This window comes from Psittacula echo (assembly GCF_963264785.1).
Source record: "Psittacula echo genome assembly, chromosome: 16".
Lineage (NCBI taxonomy): Eukaryota > Metazoa > Chordata > Aves > Psittaciformes > Psittacidae > Psittacula > Psittacula echo.
The window spans coordinates 7410505-7434293 of record NC_137752.1 but is presented as its reverse complement, the minus strand read 5'-3'; the positions used below and the strand labels follow the sequence as shown (position 1 = coordinate 7434293).

General features: G+C 44.6%; 1 protein-coding gene across 1 annotated transcript in view; it reads right to left on the bottom strand.

Moving 5' to 3' along the window:
• The window catches only part of BRINP1 (BMP/retinoic acid inducible neural specific 1), a gene marked incomplete at its 5' end in the record, with an annotated part of 59846 nt that overhangs the window by 15158 nt on the left and 20899 nt on the right, over positions 1 to 23789 (bottom strand). The window contains 3 exons of the mRNA XM_080630961.1: positions 5135 to 5240; positions 6530 to 6699; positions 11830 to 12020. Of these exons, the coding sequence (XP_080487087.1) occupies positions 5135 to 5240; positions 6530 to 6699; positions 11830 to 12020 (467 nt within the window). The remainder of the gene's footprint in view (positions 1 to 5134; positions 5241 to 6529; positions 6700 to 11829; positions 12021 to 23789) is intronic.

Below are 23789 nucleotides of genomic sequence, written 5' to 3'. Positions count from 1 at the left end.
CCAGGCTCCCTACAGATATCCCTGAGGATCCACAGCTGTTTTCTTCTACCTGGTGAGCCCTGTTTGTCAGACTCAGTCAGTGTCTCTGGTGCATGAGGCAGAGATGACAATAACACTGAGAGAGCATTCACAGGAAGCCTGGACCAGTTGCCTTCCTCATAAAAGACCCAGGGATTTTGGAAGAGCAGATATAGGAATTTATGGCTTGAGCAGCAGCACTGAACTCCGGTGTAATGAAGGCACGCGGGTCAATTACCCATCTGTTGGTGTTTCTATTGTGCTGAATTATTGTATCTGTTGCTGACAGCTCATTGGAGTGGAATGAAAATAAGACAATAATTCAGAGGATGAGAGCGTACAGGAAGGGCAAAAGGGGCTGTGACTCCTTTCAGGAGTTCAGACCCATCTCTGTGATGGGTCATGGTCACCCCAAGCAAGAGGAAAGCAGTGGGCTGTGCCCTTGGAACCCCCATTACCCTTTTGTTTTGGTTCCACAGAGACACCTCAGCCTTGATAAGGAACCTTTGGAAGACTGAGCTCAGGGGGGATCAGGAGGCTATTGAAGGCACAGGGACCTCTGCTTCCTTTCTGCTCCTGCTATTGCCAGGGCATATGGTGATACCAGGAGGCACATGGCAGTACCATGCCTGGTGGCAGCAACTGCCCCATTGTCTGACCTAATTCACAGCAGAGCATGGAATGGTGGCAGCCACCAAGCAGAAAGAACACAGAACAACCTTCAGCAGGAGAAGACATTTGTGACACTTGTACAGGGGTTTCAAGCCCAGCATTTGGAAGCATCATGTGTGCATAGATCCCGCTCCCTTTTCTGTGGTGTGTGAAAGGGAGGAAACATGCAAGGGGCTGAACCCCAGTCTGCAGCACCCCTGTGAACACCTCAGAATTTGTCAAATGAGATCAGCATTTTGAGGTCATTTGGGCTTTCCTGAGATATTTCTCAGCAGAAAAGCTCAGCTTTCCCCCTGTGGTCTTCAGGAAGCACTGAAGTTCAGTCTCTTTTAGGGATTCATCTGAAGCAACCACTGCACAGGGATGGTCCCTTCTCACACCTTCATACTGATGTTAAGGATGGTCCCACCTGCCAAGCTCCAAGAACTTTCCTTCAGGATGGAAAGAAAGTGAAGTGTTGCTGGAGAACAGAGATCTACAAAATGGGTTTGGAGAGCCTGAAGGCTGCCGTGGTCACTGAGCTTGCAAGCTCACAAGACAGGGAGGCTGAACTCCTTGATGTGCATTGATCCTCTTTATTAACAGTCCATGTCCTATGAATAAATCTTTCCGCTCTCTGGTTCACAGAGGAACAACCTGCCCTGGCCTCAGCCTTTGAATATGAAACCCAAATGATCAGAGGTTCTTCCGCTCACCCTGTTTTCTCTTTGAATTTTAAACTGACAAGCTGTTTGGTCCCAGCTACAAATGAAACTGGCTTTAGAGTTAATTGTTTCTTTCCTGGAGTGAATACGGGTTAAAAAAGGCAACTAAAGTTTCAGTGAAAGCACTGCTCATTGCAATGGTCAATGATTGCGTATGTCAGCACGTGCAGATGCAGTAACCAAATACCCAGTAACCTCCAAAAGACGACACAGGCTCATCCTGCATTACAGAGTGCCTCATGTGGATGCTCTCTTTTTGCCCATAAAACTCGTGGTTTCTAAAGAAGCCTTTCCAGGATCTTCTCTTTTAGGAATAATCTCAGATTTAAAAGCCAATCATCCCTGCATACACTTAGCACCAATTCAAAAGAACACTTATATATAAATACTGAACTTTAATCAGGTAAGCAGCTCTGCTGGAACCCAGGCAGCTAATTGTAGCATTTAACAAGCGGCATATATTCAAATATGTGCTTAAACCAGGAACTAGTGACACACATATCCAGCTGCTCATCCAAACACAAGTGTGCATACTCCAAAGCAAAAGCCCTAACTTTAAAACTGTACGTGTGACTCAGAGATATTCCAGCCAGGAATTTCTTTGTGGAAGAAATCTTTGTTAAGGTTACTGATAGAGGAACCTCATGTCAGCAGCCAAGCAGCGGGGCAACCTTACAGGCTGAGATACTGGGACCATCTTCATGGGATGAACACCTCAGCCCAAGCCAGGGTGCATAAGGAATGGGCTCATCCCCCACAGCAGCCTCAGGAGCTGATAAGAGATGCAGAAGGTAGGTGTGCTGGTGACAAGCATTAAGGTAACATTGATCAGAAGGAGGAATTCTGCCACTGTGTATAGCATGAAGTTTCCCTTTAAAAGTTAAGAGCAGCACAGATTTGATATAAGTTTGCCTTGGATAACTACAGGCAGAATATGAAGTGTCTCACAAGGGGACGTGTCCTTAATTCACCTAGAAAAACTATTAGAGAGAGATGTTTGCCTTTGGACTGTATATAAAAGGCTTCCTGCATTAAAAGAGGTAAATTTCCCTGGCTTTAAATTGGAGCTATTTGAAACATTTTCCACAGAAGAGTTCTCTGTTGAAAATGCAGTTTCATTGAAGCATTTGGTGAGAGCATGTTGACTCCAAAAGCACTTTTGACAGGGAAAGGTCTAAATGTATTTCTTTTCTACTTCCTCATTTTGTTTCACTGAAAAGCTGGACTGTTTTGTGTTGTCATTACTGCTCTGCTCGTCTTGGCAAAGGCTTTAGTATTAATTGTAATGCAAATCTTAATATTCTATTACCACATTTGATGTAACTACCTAATATGCACTATTTCCTGTTTAATGTCGGAATCTTTAGAACAGCACAGAAGGATTTTATCTTCTTGAAAGAGTGCCATGTTGCAATATTGACATATACTGTCACAGCGTCCAAGAGGATGCGCCTCTGGAATTTCAATTTTCCCAAACTTTTCAAAGCGATGCATTTTTTTTTCCACTCCAATGTTCAAATTTGGGTCCAGGACACTCTCTCAGGGAACAAACTCCTGTTTCCCACTAGAGCACTGCAGAACTGTTAGCATCTTCCCCTCCTATGCTCCCATTTAGTCCTTTCCCTGGCAGCTCGTGCATCAGCCACACTGGAGGCAGGGACAGAAGGATACAAAGTGCAAGGAAGTGCAGTCACCTGGGAGATCCTGGCCCACCACAGGATCCCCCCCATCCCTTTCAGAGAAGCTGCACAGCCCTCCTTATGTATGGGATAGGGAACCTGCCTCCAGGTAAGAAAAAGGGAAACCTAAGCTACTGTGATAATGTATGTGCTACATGATAATATATGTACTATGATGTACCTGTATATATTCTCCAACCACAGATGCAGATACACGCTGGGTCCATGAGGATGCTGGTTTATAAATTAGTGATGCTTTTCAGTCCGTGTACCATAGGTGCAGAACCAGACACCCTGCACTGTGCAAACATCCAGGTCCTCCCTCAAAATCTCCAGGCTGGCTGGCCTTCCTGAGCCCTATGTGCAGCACGAAGGTAGCTTAGCTCTGGGTCTGGCCATTGCATCTCCTAAAGGGCACATCTTTGAAGCCACAACTCTCAGGGCTGGGCAGCAGCAAGTGCAGAAACAGAAATTCTCCCTGTCACTGAGAAGCTGCTCTTTTATTGAGCCAGCCTCAGGGCTGGAGTGACATGAAGGTAGAAACATGGATTTCTGTTAGCAGCTTATGCTCAGCTGCTAATCAGATCAGAGGACACTCGATCACGATCCATTACCTGCAGCCTTGTGACTAATTCCTAATGAGGCCTCTCAGAGCAGGGGAAGGATCCTAGGTAATTATCCCAAGAACCACACTTCAGATTAGGTGGAAAACTTAGGTGTAGCTTTAAAGGTCACTTGGTTCTATTAGGGAGAGTTCTTACCTTCCTCCCTGTATACCTTGGCTGGGTCTGGTCTCTCTTCACTGGATTATGCAACGTGTGGTTGACCCCTGAGGTCCCTGTCTACTCCCATCAGAAATCACAGCCTCATCCACCTTACATCTTTCATCTCCTAAATTTTCCCTCTTCCTCCACCTCCTTTCCACCTCTCAGGCATCTTGCTTTTTCTCTTCTTCTGTGGAGTCAAATAGCCGATAGGGATGTATTGATTCACCTACTTATCACTTTGTCTGCCTATAAACCCAGCTGTCTGCTTATTTAACTGTTTACCTAGTTATCTGATGTGTCATCCTCGGCTTTTCATTACCAGCAGCCATCATTGCAGTATATAAAAAGCCTCAAATCACTTATTGTTAATTAGGTAAGAACCAGAACTCAGTGATTTAGATAATCACAGGAATAGTGAAAACAACCTGCCTATTATTTTTAAAGGCGAATAATAACAACAACAACAATATATCCACAACATGACTCAGTAAATGAAACCCACTTTCTGTGCAACCAAGATTAAAACAGCACTTGCCAAATTATACTCTGAGCGGAAGATGTAATGTAGCCCATTCATCTGAAAAATTAAAATTGGTGCAAGTACAAGGATTCCAGAAATAAAACCAGCTGGGCAAATGAGCAATTAAATCCCACATTTCCTTATTTTGTCAAAAAACTTAGGAATAACCTTAGTAAATTACACACCCAGTGTATTTCCTCCTTCTACTGAAGTTGACTTCTTGCTAAGCAGCATGTATGTATGTATTAATTCAGCCATGACCTCTATCTGTTGACTTCTGGACCAGCTCCCCAACTGGGACTGAAGCCATGGCTTCTAGCATCCAAATAAAACCTCTATGACTTTTCCCAAAGATTATGGTCATTAGAGAGTCCCAAAAGCTGATCTGCAAACCCCTTACGCGAATCAGCAGTTTGGGAGGGACAGAGAGAGACGTGGACAGAATGTCCCTTCAGTATTAAAGGAAAAGGTCACATTTATTTATATTGGTGCATGTATTATATGCATAAGTCCATCAAAATTGAATGACAAAAGGCACTTCAACAGGTCCAGCCTGCAGTTCTTTGTGCCTGTAGCTCAGTCCCTGTCAAGCCCTGGCTTTGCTGTGCTGAGCATCATATGAAGCCACCAGTCTTGCTTCAGGGAACTTACAGTGAAGGCAGCAATCACAGCAAAGAGAGGAGTTGAAAATGCTATTTAAAATATTTCTCCCCCCACTCTAATTTCATCCTCCACTCCAAGCTCTTATCCATCTCCCTCATTCCTGTGCCCTACCTTGCAGGTGGAGTTTGCTCTCAGTGCTTTGCAGAAGGACAGAACTCACAGAGTCCAGATTGTCGTAGCTGTTACAGCCCAGGGGGCCAGTCCGAGTTTCTGTTACCTATGGAGGATGTAGAAAACAGAGAGTGTTCCCTTTGATTGCAGCACCACATCTTCCCCAGGCAGTTTCAGACCTTGTAATATAGTGACTCCTTGTCAGCAACTGATGCAATCCAAAATGCATCCCCCCTAACAGGGGAAAAAAAACACCCCACATTGGAGAGACACAGCTCATGTTTGGCTCAGTCAAAAGTGAAAACAGAGCGAATTGTGTCTGCTTTCTTTATGGTACTGCATATTATTCTGGGCTTGGCAATGAGGGCCTGCAGATTGATGTTTCTCATAGAGGATCTCCATTGGAGAACATCAGAAGCCAGTAGAGGAATTATTCCCTGGCTTCTCTTATTGGAAAGCAAGATACAGAGATGGATTTCCAGCCCACTACACTGCCTAGTGCTCCCAACAACATATTTGCACACCATCCTTGTGCTGAGGATTGATGAAGGCACAGATGACCTGCAGTGCTGTTGCTGTGGTGGCTGCTGTTGGTTTCCAGACACGGAGGAGAGCTGCCCTTCCTGAATTCACAAAGGATGATTATCTGCTGTCACTGTTTCAGTATCTCAATACAATCTCCCACCCAAAAGGGAACAAACTCAGCCATGAGACACCACAGAGCTGAAACCTTTCAGAAACGGCTAACAATGACTCCATCCATATCTCCTTCCCTGGAGTGAACTCTGCAACAATAAAATCCCTCCCCAGTATAGGATGATTGCTTTCAGAGAAGGCAGTCTTTGTCTGCAGAGCCATTTTCCCTATTTTGTATGCTCTGAGCAGCTTCCCTTCTGTCCTGCTGCAACCCTCAAGCTGTGTCTCAGTCCGTTTCATTCAGTAATGCCACACTGAGTTTTTCATCTTTTCTTGTAGTAAATTCACCTGAGAGATGTTCACCAGGCTTACACCCGCAAGACGAGAATACTCCTGGGTTGGATATGGTTGTCCATTTCACAGACCTGCCTTTCCCTTCCAACCTCCATCTCTGATCTGGATTAGCTGTTCCCTCTCTCCCTTCTAGAGGTCACTGCCACACATAGAGAAAGTCTCCTATCATACACAACTATCACACTGAATACTCCCCCCATTCTTTCCAGTTATTACTCACCCTAGGGAAAAAAATTCTTCAGTAAGGTCAATAAGAAAACAATTTACCCAGGAACTCAGTGCAGGAACCAAACAACTTGTGATCAAAAAAGACATCACACTGGACTAGCAAAGTCCTGCCCAAATCCCTACAGTATTAGTATGGGCACACAATCTTCTTTCTTTTCCCAAGGCAAGAGACAATACCTTGATTGCTCCGGTAGAGATCTGGATCTCATGGAGTCTCCTCATGGTGCCATCACGGTCTACAAAGTAGGAGGAAGCAAGCTGGTGCAACGCTTCAACGCTCTGGGTAGCATTTCCTGACTTCCTGTCGAGGCGGCTTTTGTCCATGTACATGGTCAAGGCCTCCTCTCCTGCAGCAGAAAGAAAAGGAGGAGATTTCAGGCTGCCGTGGAGGTTCATCTGAACAGGAACATACGATGTCACATGTGGCACCTAGAGAAAGAAAAGTCCAACACCTAAAGCACTTTTAAATGCATCCACCTTTCCTCACCAGCACCAGAACTTCACTGAATTTAGTATACAAGAACCTCCTTCTCTACTCAGCCGGAAAGGCCAGGACTACCACACTTGTAGATCAGCTCCACTGAATCGAGTAGATAACACTGTGGATGTTTATTAGCCAGCATAGCTTTACCACAACTGCTGGAAAGGATTCAGAGCACTTGTCCCTCTTTAGGAATGCACTTGTCTGGGGCAGCACCCCTAGAATGATGCACACCCATTGGGAGAAGATGCCAATTTTATGCAGGTCTCTCTGACCTGATGCCTAGAAGGAATTACTAATGACTGAAGTTGCCACTAGGACATAGTTATGTAGGTGGGTACAGAGGATAAACGCTCGATGCACCTCTTCAGCTTCCAGTGAGCTTGTAAAAGGATAAGGGCAGGGAAGTGAGTGAAGGGGAGCAATCAGAGGAAAGAACAAATAAGAAAGCCAATTTAAACCAACCACCATTTCTGCTTTTGTTCCTCTCCTAGAGTCTCATTCAGGGAATTTCAGTGGAGAGTGAAGAATATCCTATGAGGTAAGGGACAAGAGGTGATTTTGAACCAGTAACCATAGAGTTGTTGTGAGAGTGAAGCAGCTAATACCAAAGAGCCCCAAACATCCTAAACATCAGCAGAAACCTGAATGTAACAAGAGAGATAAGGACATAAAGCTGAGAAGCAACATTTACCTAAAAGTTCAATCTGTGCTGGATGAGCCAGATTAAAATCCAGCTCATCCTTAACATAAGGCTGGCACTACAGGAGGCGTAAAAGGGTAGAAACCTATCGTGCACCCTTAACATGTGAAGCTCTGATTTTAACAAAGACAATAGACACCCACGGTAGAAATGTGCCATTTCTACATAGCTCTCTTAATGAGAGGAATGACACTCGTTCTCATTTGATAGATGAACCACTGATGAATACATTGCCCCTGGCAATGATAGCATGGTCAAAGAGGAAAATAATGTTCTACCGCTTTCTCAGCCAAGAAATGTTTTGCTCTTCAGCATTTTTGCATATTGTGTTTTTTTTTAGAGAGCAAGCACTTTTCTTCAAAATTCTTATTAGCTGAAGTAGTTTGATTTGTCCAAATAATTTCTTTTATTGCATACACGCAAAAAATCCCCCCCCCTCATTTTGCTTTCCCTGGATATTTTCCAGCTTTCATCTGGAAGCCAAATGCCTGAAAACAAACCCAAAATATTCTGGCTGAAAATCAAAATATTTCTTATTGGATTTCAGGTTTTTTTTCAAGCTATTGATATGTTGAAGATTGAGCCTTTGGCTTTGAGATGAAAAATGAACTTTTTTTGGTGGAAAGAAGATAGTTTTCATCAAAAGAGTCGATCAGTTGAAATCTTTTAATTGGCTTCACAGGAGCTGGAGTGGCGAAGATTGGCATGGAAAACTTTCTCTCTTTAATATTTTCTTTAGAATAACATCATATCCTTTGCCCGCAATCAAAGCTGTTGTAGTAACAGCATCCTCATTGTTACCTCTCACAAATACACTTTCCCTGGAAAAGGAGCCGCTTTGATTCCTTTATCACCGTTATCGTCATTGTACGTTGAGCAGCATGAGGAAGCCTTGGCAGGGATCAAGGCTCTGTCACATCAGGTTCTAGCCACACACAGCAGAAAGATAGATCCTGTCCCAGAGCATTTAAACTCCACATATCTGAGAAGACAACAGCTGTATACAACAGACAGGCAGCAAAGCACAAGGCAATCAGATGACTGTGATTAGCACAAGAAACAGCGGTCACCACACACCAGATGCCCAGCCACTGTTGGTGTGTTGTCAGGTTTCAGCTTTGAGGTGACTTTTACAGGAGGATTTGAAGGAAGGTCAGACTTTGTGAATTTGCATGAGAAAACTTGTTTGCCACCAAAAGGAAGCCTGAATAGGAGTTAGCTAAGAGGCTTGAGGAAAGATAGGCTGATTTTGTGTGAAAAAGCCCAAAGTTTTGTATCTTGTATGTAACGGAAGCATTTAACAGCATGGAGATGCAGCAGACACAAATGATGCTTTGTCACCTCTTTGAAAGGCTGTGACAGGAGAGAGAAGACCTGGATAATTCCCTCCTTAGCTGCAGTTCCCAGGGGAACCTGTTGGATCCAGGCAGCAACTCCTTAATCCCACCAGGAACTGGAAGAAAACAGCTTTTTCTGGAATATTGTCATACCTTAGTTTATAGTCAAGGCACAAAAACCAGAAGCTTTTCACTCCAGACTAGTTCATTTTAGCTAGAGGAATGCTGGGATTGGAGATGACACGGACAGAGCAACCAGGAAGCCTACATTGAATTGCATTAGGCAACACCACTGGTTTCAAATCACCAGGAAATCCACCTGCTTTCTGTCCCTAGACAACACAAAGCAGGCAATGAGCAACTGAAACAGCTCCTAGGCATCACAGAGGACAAACCTGTGCTCTAGAGCAGTGCTGATCAGTGATTTCCCCACAAAAAGCTGTCAGTTTGTCCCCTTTCTGGGGTGTTTGGACCCTTCCGATGGGAGTAAGAGGAAGAAAGCAGGAAAGCAAAGACTATGAGATTTGATGCTTTTCCTGAGGGACAAATACTGCCCCTAGGAGTGAAAGGTGCTGACCAGAAATACCATTGCTGGAAACCTATTCCAAGCGCATGTGTGCAGATGTGGAAAAGCACAGCATCCCCATGGAGCATGTGCATGAGAAAGCAACAAAGCAACACTTAGATCAAGAGAGGTTAACAGACTTTTGCTGCATTATTAAGTCTTAATTTCCCATTTATTAAGCAGATGCTATGTTCAAAGTTGCCTTTCCTTTAGGGCTTTCCCTGCAAATTGCCTCTCAGCTCTGTGCGCTTCCTCCCAGAGCATGGGTGCCCTCAAAATGACCCTTCACCAATTCCTTTGTCAGAATTAAACTGGAGCAGACCTGGGTTTTATTGGACCCAAGGGGGATGCGGCTGTTTTGTAGGCTGAAAGGCATCAGAGCTGTTCCTCATGTGGCCAGGTGTGAAAATAGCTGCTGGATTGAGGTGGGCTGGCCTGATCCATCACCCAGCCTCCTGGGGACCATGCAACAGCTGGCATTTAAAAGCAGAACAATTTCCTGTGTGCTTGTCACTCCTTCGCAACCTAATAAGACATCAGGTAAATTACAAACCACTGTAATCCAAAGCAGAATCATTGTTACTCTTCTGAGGAGCCATAAAGTCTTGGGAGAACAAGGGTGCCAGGACATGCCTGGTTTTATATCCCAGTGGTGGTGTTTAGCCCACAGCCTGTGACTAGGATGCGTCCTCCTTGCATAATGCATGCCCAGCTTCATCTACATTTTCACTGGGACTGCCACTGCCGAGATAAATCCTTCTTTGCTCCCCTCCCATTGCTCACCATGCTCTGGGCTGACGGAGCGTTTAGCACTCCCCTCCACCACCAGTTCTCGTTACAAGCCTTTGCATATTTAAAAGTGTTGTGTTGTAAAACTCAGGAGAAGAAACAAACCCCTGTGAATAATTCACAACCTCAGCCAGGCAAAATTAAAAATATATTTCACCATCAAAGGTCTTCTTTCAGATTTCCATGGATGCGAGTGGCAAGAAAAAGGAATGTCAATGGAAAGAATAGCAAACCCACAAAACTACTCTCAGTGCTTTACTGGAGTCTTTACTTGGCTGGCTCTTGTAAAATATGGTCCTGAAAAGTGGTTTCCTCAATAAAAAGCAGTTTATCTTTATGCATACTTCATTAAGGCCTGATGCAGGCAGTCACTTGTACTCTTCAGTGCATGGAAACCTGCTTTCTCTCACATTTCTTGCAGATGGAGGGATGTTTTGACTGCCTGGGCTGCAAAAGCAGCCTGAGGACCTTTGAAGGACGTTTGCCACATGAAAGGCCATTTGACTTCAGTGGAACTGCGCCAATTTACCTACCACCTAATTTGTGCATGAATCATATGCACACATCTAATCTCATCTCCGTCTCACCCCAGTGTCTGCAGAATGCTTTGGGAACAGACAGATGGCCAGAAATCCCTCAAAGTTCACTGCAAACTTTGCAAAGTGGCAAGGTTGGAGGTCAGGTACATTAGAAGAAGCCACAGCAACAAAGTGTACTAAAATGAAGACCCTTTTGCACTGCAGAATCCCTCTTAACAGACAGGGGTTCTCAAAAGAAAAGCATTTAAATGCACTCCCTAAAGGGGTAAAGAATGGTAGAAATAATACAAGAGATACAGAAAAATCAGCAGCAAATATCAAGGAGCTGCTATTTTTCACCCTGTTTTCAATACTCAGTACTCTAAATGTTCGTGCAGCACCAATAGCAGTGCACACTCATGGGTTAATGGCCCTACAGCGCTATATCTTATGTCATCACTGACATATTCCACTTGCACACACAAGCCTCTCTGCAGTCCTTGCACATACACTGAGTTTTACTCAACTATTGTTTTTTCAAGAGCCTACCCCACATTACTGTGCTCACTTATGTATTCAGCACAGGCCTTTCTGGCTGCACACATTCCCTGCCCAACTCCTTGAACTCCCTCTTCCTGGAGCTGTTTGAAATGCCTCCAGTTCCAGCAAGAAAAGATGCTTTTCCCCCTGAATTTGGGTTCATTCTGGAAAGAAAAAGGAGAGGGATCACACATTCTGTTGTCAAATGAAGGACAGAGGAGCAGGAATGACAGACAGGCTTCGCAGCTAAATGAAGCATGTTTATCTTGACACACACCAGTACACACACGCTGTTGTCAGAGGAGCACCAGTGCACACGTAGCACAGATGCTGAATGCACACACATCACACTGTGAATTCATTTGCAAAGGCTATTTCTACTCCAGGGATGTTCCCACCGTCTGACGATGGGACAGGCTTCAGCTGGTGGAGATGCATCCTGGCTCCATGCTACCAACCATCCTCCAAGGTGCTTTGTAGGTGCTGCCCAGTGCCTTCACCACCCCACCACCCATGTGAGGATGCTGCCCAGGTTGCCACCTACCTCCCAGGGTGGCAGAGATGAGGATGTGGGTGCCGTACTTTTTGATGATGGTATCGATGAACTGCTGCGTGGTGGGTCTCCTGCCCAGGAGGCGGATGCTCCTCTGAAACTCAGGCATCAGGGGCAGTGGATTGTGGAGCAGGTCCCTCCGCTCGATGGCTGTGTTCCTCACCTTCCAACGGGCAAACTCCCTATGTGACAACATAGGAACACAACAGGGGTGAGGCTCTGAGTCTGGAGGGGCAGGGAGAGCCACTGGGGGAGGGAAAGGAGGATGGAGAAAGGGACAATCCTGCTGAACATCCCTGCATAGATACACACATGGCTAGACAGAGGGAAAGGGTGAGGAGAAGGGGAAAGGAGAGACACTACTGCATGATGACAATTCACTTTAAGGATCAGGGTCTGGGCTGATTAGGAGGTAGCCTCAGAGTTTGCAGAGATATGTGGAAAAGGGCTGCATTCCCCTTCCAGCAAAGGAAGTAGGCTGGCCCTATCATCCACACACACTTTGAGGTCTTAAACCTCTCCATAAAGCAGAAAATCCTAGTTTTGGTCAGAAAAGCTCATCAGTTAGACTGCAGATCTAGCCCAATCTGATCATTGCTATATCCCTGTGTCCACAAGCCTTCGTGGCACACTTTTGCAAAGCAAGGCTGAAGGAAACACTTTCTCTAAACATCTTAATCTTCCAGCACCAGGAGTACAGCAAAAGATCATTTGGAAACACAACCTAAAAAAGATCAATTCTGATATAAGCAGAGGCCAGGATGAAAATTGAGGTTTTGTGTTTCCTCGTTTCCTTTTGTAAAGCAAATAAAGTGGTTTTCAAACCCCTCCTTTTAAACTGAGAGTTACTGGGGGCAAATAAATGATGTTTGTAAAAGCAGTTCTTTATTGCAGGTATCCATTCTGAAACAACACAGAGGGAAACGCCTAGAGAAAACCTTGCACATCTGTGATCTAAAAGACAGGCCTCAAACATCACCAGCTGAGCACCTAAAAGGTGAGAAGCCTATTAATGTCTTTTGAAAACTATTCAGCAAGGCCTTCTTAAAAGGCAAGGATATTATTTATAACTCCTCTCCTGCAATGCACCTGCACCATCTTAAGCTCTCTCCCAAATAATCAAGTCAGAGGCTTCTTTGTCACTTTTCATTCACTTATTCCTGTAGCTCGGGTTTAAGACAAAGCTCTAAGTAATAGGTGTTGGGGTTTAACCCCAGCTGGCAACTGAGCCCCACACAGCCACTTGCTAACTGCCCCTTCAGTAGGATGGAGGAAAGAATCAGAAAGGTGAGAAAACTCATGGGTTGAGATAAAGACAGTTTAATGGGTAAAGTAGAAGCAAAGCGAACCAAGGAATCCATTCACACTTCCCATAGTCAGGCGGGTGCTCAACATCCCCAGGACACCAAAGCTCCATCACATGTAAGGGTGACTTGGGAAGACAAACACCATCACTCCCAACATCCCCCTTCCTCCTCCTTCCCCAGCTCTATACGCTGAGCACGATTCCATACGGTCTGGGATACCCCTTGGGTCAGTCGGGATCGGCTGTCCCGGCTGTGTCCCCCCCAACCCCTTGTGCCCCCTCAGCTGCCTGCTGGGGTGTGAGGAGCGGGCAGCGCTGTGTCAATGGCTGTGCAAGCGCTGCTCAGCAGGAGCCCAACAGCCCGGGGCTGGCAACGCCGTTTGCAGTAGGAACCAAAACATCCCGGGATTGGCAACAGTTTCCAGTACAAACATCCCGGGATTGCAACTGTGTTTCCAACACGAAACTAAACCGTCGGCCCATACTGGTTACTATGGGAAAATGAACTCTACCCCAGTGCTACAGAAGAAATCAGATTAACTGTTCTCTCTGAATAGTCCTGTAGAGCGTTAGTGGCTTAACATTAGCAGCTGAAGTAGCTGAAGTCTCCGGCTGCAAGAGCTGACTGAGAGTAAACTATGAGGACATTAATGCTGCTTACACAGAACCAGCTGGATTTAGCAGTTACAAGTGGGATAAAGAAGGTAAGGACCAAGGAGACAATTCCAACAGAACAAAGTACCTTCAGAAGAAGGCAAGCCCATAAGGAAATGAGAGGCCACTGACCAGTATTAAGTGGTTGGACTTGGGGATGAGTGCTGGTGGTATGAGAGGCATGAGTTGGAGTAGGGGTCCCTTTTCAGAGGCACCCAGCTCAAGCTGTAACCTAAGAATTAATGAAAAACTAATTGGAAACCTTTACTAGGACTTGGTATTCTCAGTGGGATCCTATAGGCCAACCCTGTTTTGGTGGTGTGAGTTAGTCCATGACACCCAGTCTGACTCATTTTGATAGAAATGATGATACCTTGCATTTCCTATCAAACTGAGTCACCCAGCACCAGTAATCCCAATTTGCAGGTAGAGAACCTGATAAGCAGGCATGTTTAGAAGATGCTCTAAGTTACAAAGCCAGGATCCCAAAACAGATCTTTTTCTCCCAGATTGATCCTACTTTGGGTGCATCAGGTTGTTTTACTTAAGGCAATTATGCATGCATTTAGATTGCACCCCATCACAGCACCCCAGGCTGCCCAGCAGTAGCTGCACTCATTAAAACAAGAAAGTGCCAGCTTGTTACTTAAATACCTCTTTACACCTGAGCTAAAGCCCCCTCTGCAGCTCCCAGGCTTTCACAAGCCAAGTAAAAATGCCAAAACAAAGCACTCTTCTTACCTCATCCAAAAAGCCATTAGTCTCAAACCTTGAAATCCACAGGAACAATGGTCTTAGCTAGAAAAACCCATCAAAAGGGCAGAAAACCCACCAAAAATAACCTTTACACCAGGATCTTACTACAAGGAGTGGAGAAACCGACCATTGGCTCTGAAGTTGTCTGCAGATAATCAGTATGTTACCAATGTATTCACTGTATGGAGTGGAACACATGGGGTTTCATCTGCTATCCCAGAATAGCGTCCAATCCCAGTACTTAGGAGGTGAGGAAGGGATACATTTGGGGGTCCCACACTTGATTTTTGGGATAGATAAAACCTTAAAAGTAAAGATAGATAGCTTCTGTCTGACATTACAGGGAGAGGTTGCTCTTATTCCCAATTTGCGTTGCAATCCCAGATCTAACTATACAAGGAAATCCCCTTTGCATGAGGGAGGAGTGGTCCCTTCAGCAGTTACACTGCATGGGAAGAGGTATATCTGAGAGCTGCAAAACAGGCAAGGTTCATAATAAATAGAGATTCCCATGTTGCTATCATAAAGATTATCACTAGCAAGCATAGGAAAAATGCCATCTGTGCTTCTCTGCAAAGAGACAATTATTACTTCCTGTAAAACAGGAAAGCAGTGAACAATGAAGATGGGAGAAGGTAGGAACAGAGACTGAAAATGTGGTAAATGGCGTATTCAAAGGGAAAGTTGGTTCATTTTTTACATGAGGTCCAACAGCATCTGATTATACCGCTGGCAGGAGGCAAAAGGAGGAGTTCAAAAGAAATCATTGCCATATCTTCAGCCTTGCCTGGTGCCAGGAGACAATTCCAGTCCCTGTTCATGCAGAAGAGAAGCCTTTAGCAGAATCCACATCTAAAACAACTTTTGCCCCCCTTACTTCCTATGTATGTCACCCCTCCCCGGGGCTTCCTGCTCGTAGGGCATAGAGTTGAGGCAAAAGCCCAGATCTGTTATACTTTCCTAACATTTGGATGTGTGGCTTTCATAGCTGATGAGAAAAGCTGAGCAAATACGTTATGATGAATAATTTATGCAACTAACTTAGATGTTTATCTTCTGCTCATAGAATATCCATGAGCCAGTTGCCATTACCTATAATTTATGCATTATTTTAATTTATTTAGTGATATTTCCCAAGTTTTTTTTCCAAGGTTTTGCATAGCATTTGGCTGTATCTTTCTCTGGTTGGGATTGCTCAGGCAAATGATCTGGTATCCTGATCAATGACCAAAAATACACTTTAAGTTTGGCTTCCCCACTTCCAGAGGATTGTATATTGAAAGCAAGCCTTTAATATTAGCCATCTTCCATACAACCTATAGAACTCTGTGCTGGAAGATGCACCTGAGGTCAAGATGGTGGTAGAGATTTAGAAAATAGACTTAACATTAATGGATATGTCTAGTGAAATTACTTAGCATTACTGAGGTGGTAAAAAAGGTGAAATACATTTGCAGTGAACTGTATAGCACTGACCTTTGGAATGATCCAACCTGTAACTCCTGAAGTCTGTGATAAAACACCTCCAAGAACAGGCTTTCTATTAGCTTGCGATGCGGGACTGAATTGCATTTCCTGCAGAAGCAGCTGCTATTGTCCCAAACTGAGTTCATGGCACTGGTAAGTGTACTCTTATCTGTCTCCATTGATTCCTTCAATCTGGGAGTCTTTGGATGATTTACCAAGGCCTTGGACTCAGGGATGTTGCGTGCAAAAGGGCATTGAAATCTTTCCTCCCAGAAATCACTCTCAGACCCCATTTCACTCTCATTGCTTCTCAGTGCCACCAGGGACACCACAGTCTTGATGACACTGCCTGGAAAGCACAGGTGAAGCCTCTACAGGTCTCAAGGCACTTATAAAGAGAAATAGTGCACTGTTGCCTGCTCATTTTCCAGATGAAGAAGTTGCCAAACTTGACCAGGATTATGATGGCACTCCATGGTACAGTTAAGATTAGTACAGTCTCCTGACCCTCAGGGGAAACCCCCAGCAAGGACCTGAATGTCTGCCAGTGGGGAAGCTTTTAAGGGCTTTGGAGAGACGATAAACCTCTTAGTAAGAAGGAGGAAGAGTCTGTATCTCTGATGCAGAGATGGGATAAGGAGAAACTATGACCTAACGTCTGAACAGTGTGGGGAGAGGCACTTGTTTATGCTCTAATGTCTCGCCAGTGTAGACAGCCCATGCTAATGTGGAGTGTGCCCAGGTAGATGCATGCCAGGTCAGCAAAGGAGAGTCTGCTCTCTAATGTCTGATGAGAGCACTGAAGAGTTGACTCTTCTAATGGCTGGAAGGGGTAGGAAGTGCTAATGCCAAAAGGGGGAAAGGAGAGGAAATAGAGGGATGAAGTACTGCCTCAGGAAATGCATATCTCAGCCCTTCCTCCCTGTAACAGTAAGTGGATGTTCTATTTGTATATGGCTATAGCTCAGAAAACGCTTGCCCCTTCATAGTTTGCATCAAGGCCATACATGTCAGAGAGAGGGGGCCACCAGGGTTGTCTCAGTGGCACTATGACCCCTCCAGGGAAACAGGAAAAAGCAAGAGAAAATACTGAAAAGGGAGGAAAAGCCAAAAGCCTTGAATGGGTGCATCACCCAGACCCACTGCTGCATCAGCAGAGAGATGAGGAGAGTCCAAGGGCATGAGCATCTCTACCCAGGGAGGGAAGTCTGAAAGAGAGAAGCTATCAGAGCAAATTAAATTCTCCATTTTCAAATGGCCAAGACAACTAAAAGATGTGAGTGAAGAAACAAGTTCAGTACAGACCTCAGGGGCTGGCATTCGAAACCAGAAAGAAATTAAATGCATTAAACAATGCTCGAGACGGAGTCTGTTTGAAAAGGGAAAAAGCAGAGCAGGATGGCACTGAACAAAGCCTGTAGCTGTCATGCTGACTGGAACACCCCAGCACCTCCTGCTGCTGGATGGATTGCCTGCAGGGCAGTTAGTGCATCCCACTCACAGTGCACACTCAGCAAACAGGAGCAGCCCCAGTGCTCCCTGGGAACTGGGCAAGGAAAAGGCAGCAGCTCCTTTCTGTTCAGCAGTTATCTTTCTTATAGATCACAGCTGAAACGCCATCAAAAGCTTGGGTAGGTGATGAGCAGACAGAGCCTCTCCAAAGGCAGCACACTCTTCAGTGACAGCACAAGATACAAACATCACAATGTTCTCTACCTGGTATATTGCACACATTATTGACTCTGTTGTCACTAGGATCCTTAGCCAGAGAACTCCAAGAGCTTTCTTGCTGTCTTGGCTTTTGGTGTATATACAATAGCATCTGCCTAGACATGTCTCTGCACTGTCTTTTCATCCAAACATCTCACCATCATCAAGACAGACGTTTTCAGAGACTCCTATGTACATTGCAAACAAGTGTTATTAGTCATTAGAATGAATGTGAACCAAAACAGATTTTAAGCCTGTGAAAAACAGGTGAAAAACAAGTTTTGTATTCACACCAGAAACTTGGCCCAAAGTCTTCCAGAACCATTCCAGGTGCTGCTACAACAAAGCTGTTGGTTTGGAAGTCTTTGTCTTTCCTTTTCTTAGCCCAATTGTCCTGATCATAAGCTGCACAAAGGAATAGTTATCTCCAGTCCTCAGGGTGACAGCTCTTCCAGGTTACTGTGAGCCCTTGACTCTGCAAACAACACCATGGGGGCAGGATATGAGCATGACAGCAGCACTATAATGCTTATCTTTTACTGCCAGGGCTGCCTTAATGTGTCTGTATGGGGGTGGGGGTGTGTGTGTGGTATCTGTGATTATGATGGGGTCAGCCATGGTTTATTTCTAGTCTGTGCCCTCAAAATGCCAGACAGCCCCAGGCTGAGCAGTGTGATATTCCTTTAGCAGTTTCCTCTGCAGTTTGGCCTCCTCTCTAACTAGGCCACCATGAAGAAGCCAGTCTTCAAAGCTGAGCTTTTCAAAGGACCTACAAGAATTAGTTTCCTGTGAGGGTTTGGCACTCATCCCCCCTAATCTATTTAAGAAAACTCCAGTCCGTAGATTCAAACTAGTTCCAAATTAGAGGCTGAAGCTCTGCCATAAAAGAGAGAGCAAAAAAAAGCCCTCACCAAAATCTAATTTCAGAGAAGTATGAAAAAGAAATCACTTATGCAAAATGCTGTCAGGCTTTCAGCTTAACAAGCAGGCAAGCAGACAGGCAAGCAGATGACAGCTGGCAGGTGAATAAGATAAATAAATTGACTATTGATCTATTGATAAATGCTGTGCTGGCAGCAGCAGTTTTACTCCTATAAGGACGTTTGCTGTGATAAGACTGAACCCAAGGAGAAGACTATCGGTGTTTAGATCACTCAATCATATGGCTGATAAAACACTGCTTCTGAACTACTTTCTCCTTCACCTTACTGCTTGCAAAGGACACTGGATAAATCTTTTGTTGTGTTTTTTTTCCCTTGGTCTACATGCTTTGGCCACGTGTTTGGTATTGGCTGAGGTGTCCAAAACCTCACTACTTCCTTTTTCTAGGCAATAATTTAATCCTGTTGGATTTTCCTGCTACAAACAGAGGTTTCATCTCTAATATTTTCCTTAAAAACATGAACTGTGGTTGAAAACTCAGAGGGGTTTGGGGTTTATTTATTTCCATAGAAGGTGAGTGGGGACAAGTAATAGATCCAGAATGACCTGAAGTTTGCAAGAAGCAACAAGAAATTACTTCAAAGTTAGGAGGATTTGCTATGCCCTTGAAAGCACCCAGGTAAACAGATTGTTCCAGCACTGAATTAAAAACCAATCAGGCAGACGTGACTCTGAGCCTTGTGCTCTCGCTTAGGATAGGACTACACTTGGCTCTCTTGGGAGGCAACATGTAATTGTTGGGTGCTGAGAACACTGATTTGTTTAAAGAAAGATGAAGCTGGAATAAACGTATTACTAGAGAGTCAAAACAGAGGGATTCAGCATAGGTAAGTACAAGTTAAGAGACAGGCCATTAAATCTGATCATTACAAAGGCTGCTTATTACTGAATTTGATTGTGGACAGGCCATGACTATGATTCCTAGCTCTGACTTCAGATCTAAACATAGCAACATTGTGATCAATCACAAGCAAACATGGTGAAGTAGGTTACTACCCCCCAAACCAAATAGTCACCTCCGAGTTACATGTTTATGCAGCCTCAGGTTACTCTGAAGTTTAGAATTTACTGTGTTAACTCACCAGCTACCTTCATCTCTCATCTATTCATCTGTTACCACATTTCACCCAAGCCAGCTGCTACATTCCCTTTCTTCCCACCCTTCAGTTACAATGCAAACTACTTGTGGGACATTTATTCCTCTCAACTTTTCCCATAGTGTTCTTTGGGTGGATTTCATTGCAAAAAGCATGCACCTCAGGCTCTACAGACACCCTTTCCAACACCAGCCTACTTAAGCCTTGTCCACCCTTGGAGACTTGCTTTAAGTGGTTCCCATTACTGTTAACACCATTTCAGCTGGTTTGAGCATTGGGCTAAAGGCACTTCTAATCCACTACAATTTACATTGTGGTTGATACCAGCTGCTGGAAGCTGGAGTGACATGTCTACAAGAGCTCCCAGCATTGTTAGCACTGCTGCAGCTTAGCAAACATTATCAGCAAGAGGAAATGTTCTGTCCTGTTGCTGTTTTCATCCTAAAAGCTTACCTAAACCAGACATGGTTTATTAAGCTACTGAGGAAGCTATTCTAGTAGGCTGCAGGGTCCTGTGCTCCAAGCACTGCAATGGACAATAGAGACACCCATTCATTCACTATGAATCAGGATAAAAATCACAAGAGATACAGCCAGACCAATTCCCCATTAAAATACCTGAGCTAGCCTAGAGAAACACATCTATGAACCAGGCATTCTGAGTTCTGTAGTTGTGATTACAACAGCACTGACATTTTCATAGCGTGATCTCCTTGATTTAGATTTCTATGAGTTTGACTCAGAATTCAGGATCAAGCAGATCCTGGGAAGTCAAGGAGCTCTCAAGAAGCTGCTTTCGAAGAGCAACACTTGAGGCAACAGATGGAAACATCTGATTCACTAAAGGAATTTTAGAGAGCTTTGAGGAAACCTGCGATAATCTGTATGATTTCAGGTTCTCTTCTCCACACTTCTTCCATTTCCCTTCTTGTGCACTGCTTTGCTCAACATACAGTCCTTGTCTAGAGAGCTTGTGGCATGCATCAGTCGATTGATTTTAGCCAACAACAGGTTGGAAGGGAAGGTAAGACAACTAAGAGAGACCTTTTCACATTGATGGTTTTGGACTCTAGTAGGTTAGAGAACTAAACTCCTGAAGTTTAAACTCCCTCCTCCTATGGGTAAGCAGTACATGAAAGCATGTAAACCTGTTGCTTCTAAAAGCAAGTTTGAAATGCAAGACCAGCAGAAAGACTTTCATTTATAGTGTGCCTAACATCACCCAGGGGAGGACTCTCCCATGCTAAGTCATGGTGAGCACTCTTCACCCCATGGACCCCTGCCCCAAAATTCATCTTTATATTCACTGCCTACCAGTGTTCATATGAACACAACAGCACAAATCAAAGGCTTTAACAAGAACTTGATTTGGAACAAGTAATTTCATTAATTTGCACTTGCTTTACTTCCTGAAGATACAGGTGTGTGGACCACAGGCTTCTCTCCCTTCTAGCTGTAGCAAGCTGATAACCTCAGCCCATGCCACTGTAACCCTGAGCTTTGCTATTGACCTATGATTCACAGCCAGCTCAGATGAAATAACTGTGAGAAATGTGGACTTGAACCTTAATTTCTCACATTACAGGCAAGGGTATCTGGCTACTGCTCAACTGGCAAATTAAGCACAGCATTTATCAATGCTGGGAGAGCAAAGATCAGGAATTTAGCCTTGATTACCCTTTTTTAACTCCAAACCCACAATTTTTTCCTCCAACACAGCATGGAGCCGTGTTTCAAACCTTGAGCTGTTGTTCGGAAATGGAGACATCACTCCCCCTCTGGTCAGTTGTGCTGCTCACTTGGCAAAGGCTCAAATTCACTGGTTTCAGGAGGAAACAAGAAAAGTGATGTTTAAATACAAAGCCCCTCCTGCCTCCTATCCCTAGCTGTGCCCTCAAGGCCATCCTGGCAGAGCCACCTGGGCACAGCTACCACGCTTGTGGGCTCAGCAAGGACAGGCAGTGATGGGAAAACGGGAAAGCTGTCCCATCTCACTCATCCCCTTGCCCCTGAGTCATTCTCAGCTGATGGAGACATGAGTGATCATGTAAGGCTGGTGCTGGTGGGTGGCTTGGATGCCTAAAGACTTCACCAGTTGGCAAAGCCACCTGTTTACATCAGGGATCTGTTGCTGCAGGCCACATGAGGGACTTGGGTCCAGGTTAAGTGAAGTGAAGGCATCCATAACCTTCCCTGCCAGGGAATATCCTTCAGCTGGAAGGGCATGATGTAGGCTGCATGTAGAGAATGTGTAGGGAAATCATGGCCTGCTGAGATGCAACAGGACAGACCAATCACTGCTTGCTCCTCAAGCCATACCTAGATCCAACTACATGGTCACAGCCTCAGAATAACTCAGGAGGTGTGATGAGGACTAGCAACCTTCATCACCCATGCTGCTGCAAGCAATAGTGCATTCACAAGTACTTGATGGAAGTCTAAATGCAAGTGAACAAAAAGTGTTTTGACCTCATAAAACCACAATCCCCTCCCACACCGACGCTTTCTACTTTATTCCTATAGCTGTGACACTTCCTCCAAGTTGGTTTAGGAGAAAACTGGTTTCCTCTCATGTTTCCTCACGCATTTCTGTGCCTTCATCCTGAGAGCTGTGGCTCAACAGCCCTTCAGTTTTCAAGCTGTGCTGTTCAGTTCAGGCCGTTCACCAAGGGTTGCTATTTTAACAGTGACAACCAGCAAGCAGGGATATGCACAGCTGGTGTATGCAGAGACTGTCCTCTCTTGGGATAGGATTCAGATGGTGACTGGGCCTGAAATTACTATTGAAGGGCAGAAGGTAAGAGGTGAAGCGCTGAAATAATTAGGCTGCAGAGTGTAACAGCAGCAAAATTCAAGCCATCCATAATCAAAGACATTTGTGCTTTGGTGAAGATTGAAAAAAAGCCCAAACCCTGTCCCAAAAAGCCTGTGACATTTCAGAATTACAGTAAAATGGGAGAAATTTTCTCTAGGAAAAAGGTGACCCATTTCCTCAGACTACAGCCCTCTTTAGCAAAAAAAACCCCTGAACACAAGCAGTGAGAAAGCCTTGAACATTCCCTGGTTGCTCCAAAAAAATCCTCATTTCAACAAGAATCAGGTTTGATGTATTTAATTTTCATTCCTAGCCGTGCCGTTTCCAACTCAGACATGTTTTGATGGAGGCAATAAGAAGACTACAGTAAAATCCAAGCTCACAAACTCCTGAAGAAAGCAATCTCTTTGCATGTTGCAAAGTGGGCTGCAATGAAAAGATAATCGTGTTTTTTGTGCAACAGGTCACAAAGGAAAAGCTTTCTTTTTTGCCCTGTCCTATCGAGGGAACAAGGAGTAGTGACTGCAAATGCTTTTGTTTGCTGGGATCCATTTGTGAAGCTTTGAAGCATTTGGTTGTTCAGGCACATGCTTAGCAATTTCCCAGTCATGAGTCACGTTTCCTTGAGCTGTTACTTGTGACTTTGATACATGGATCTCAAAGCACTTTTAAATGTGTCACTGTAGGCAGAGAAGCTGTCACTTGCTGAAGGTAGCAGGAGATGTACAACTTCTCCAAGGGAGAGATCCAGCATACAGGACAATCATGGACAAAATTAACCCAGAGGCAAAAGTATTAGAGGGAGGCCAAAGTATTTCATGAGCAAGGACTAAAGGAGATGGTGGGGTGAAGGCTAAATTTGCTGCCCGTTTATCCTGTCCCCAGGGTCCTCTCTACCTGCCCTGCTTCTCTCATCACACTCAGTAAGGCTAATGATGATGGTGGTGATGGCGATGTACAAACACAACCCCACAAGAGTCACAGAGCAGAAGTACTCACCTATCAAAACCACCACACATAGATTCCCAAATCCCAACCCTTTCGGAGGACATCAGAGCCACATGCAAGCAGTAGAAAAACATGGAATGAGTTGGAGCCTTGCAAAAGTTGGTGTTGAACCTTATCTATAGCAAAAGAGAGAAGGATCCACTGCACACCCCAGCATTTATCTTCTATGAGGTAATAGGGCCCCAAAGGCTGTGAA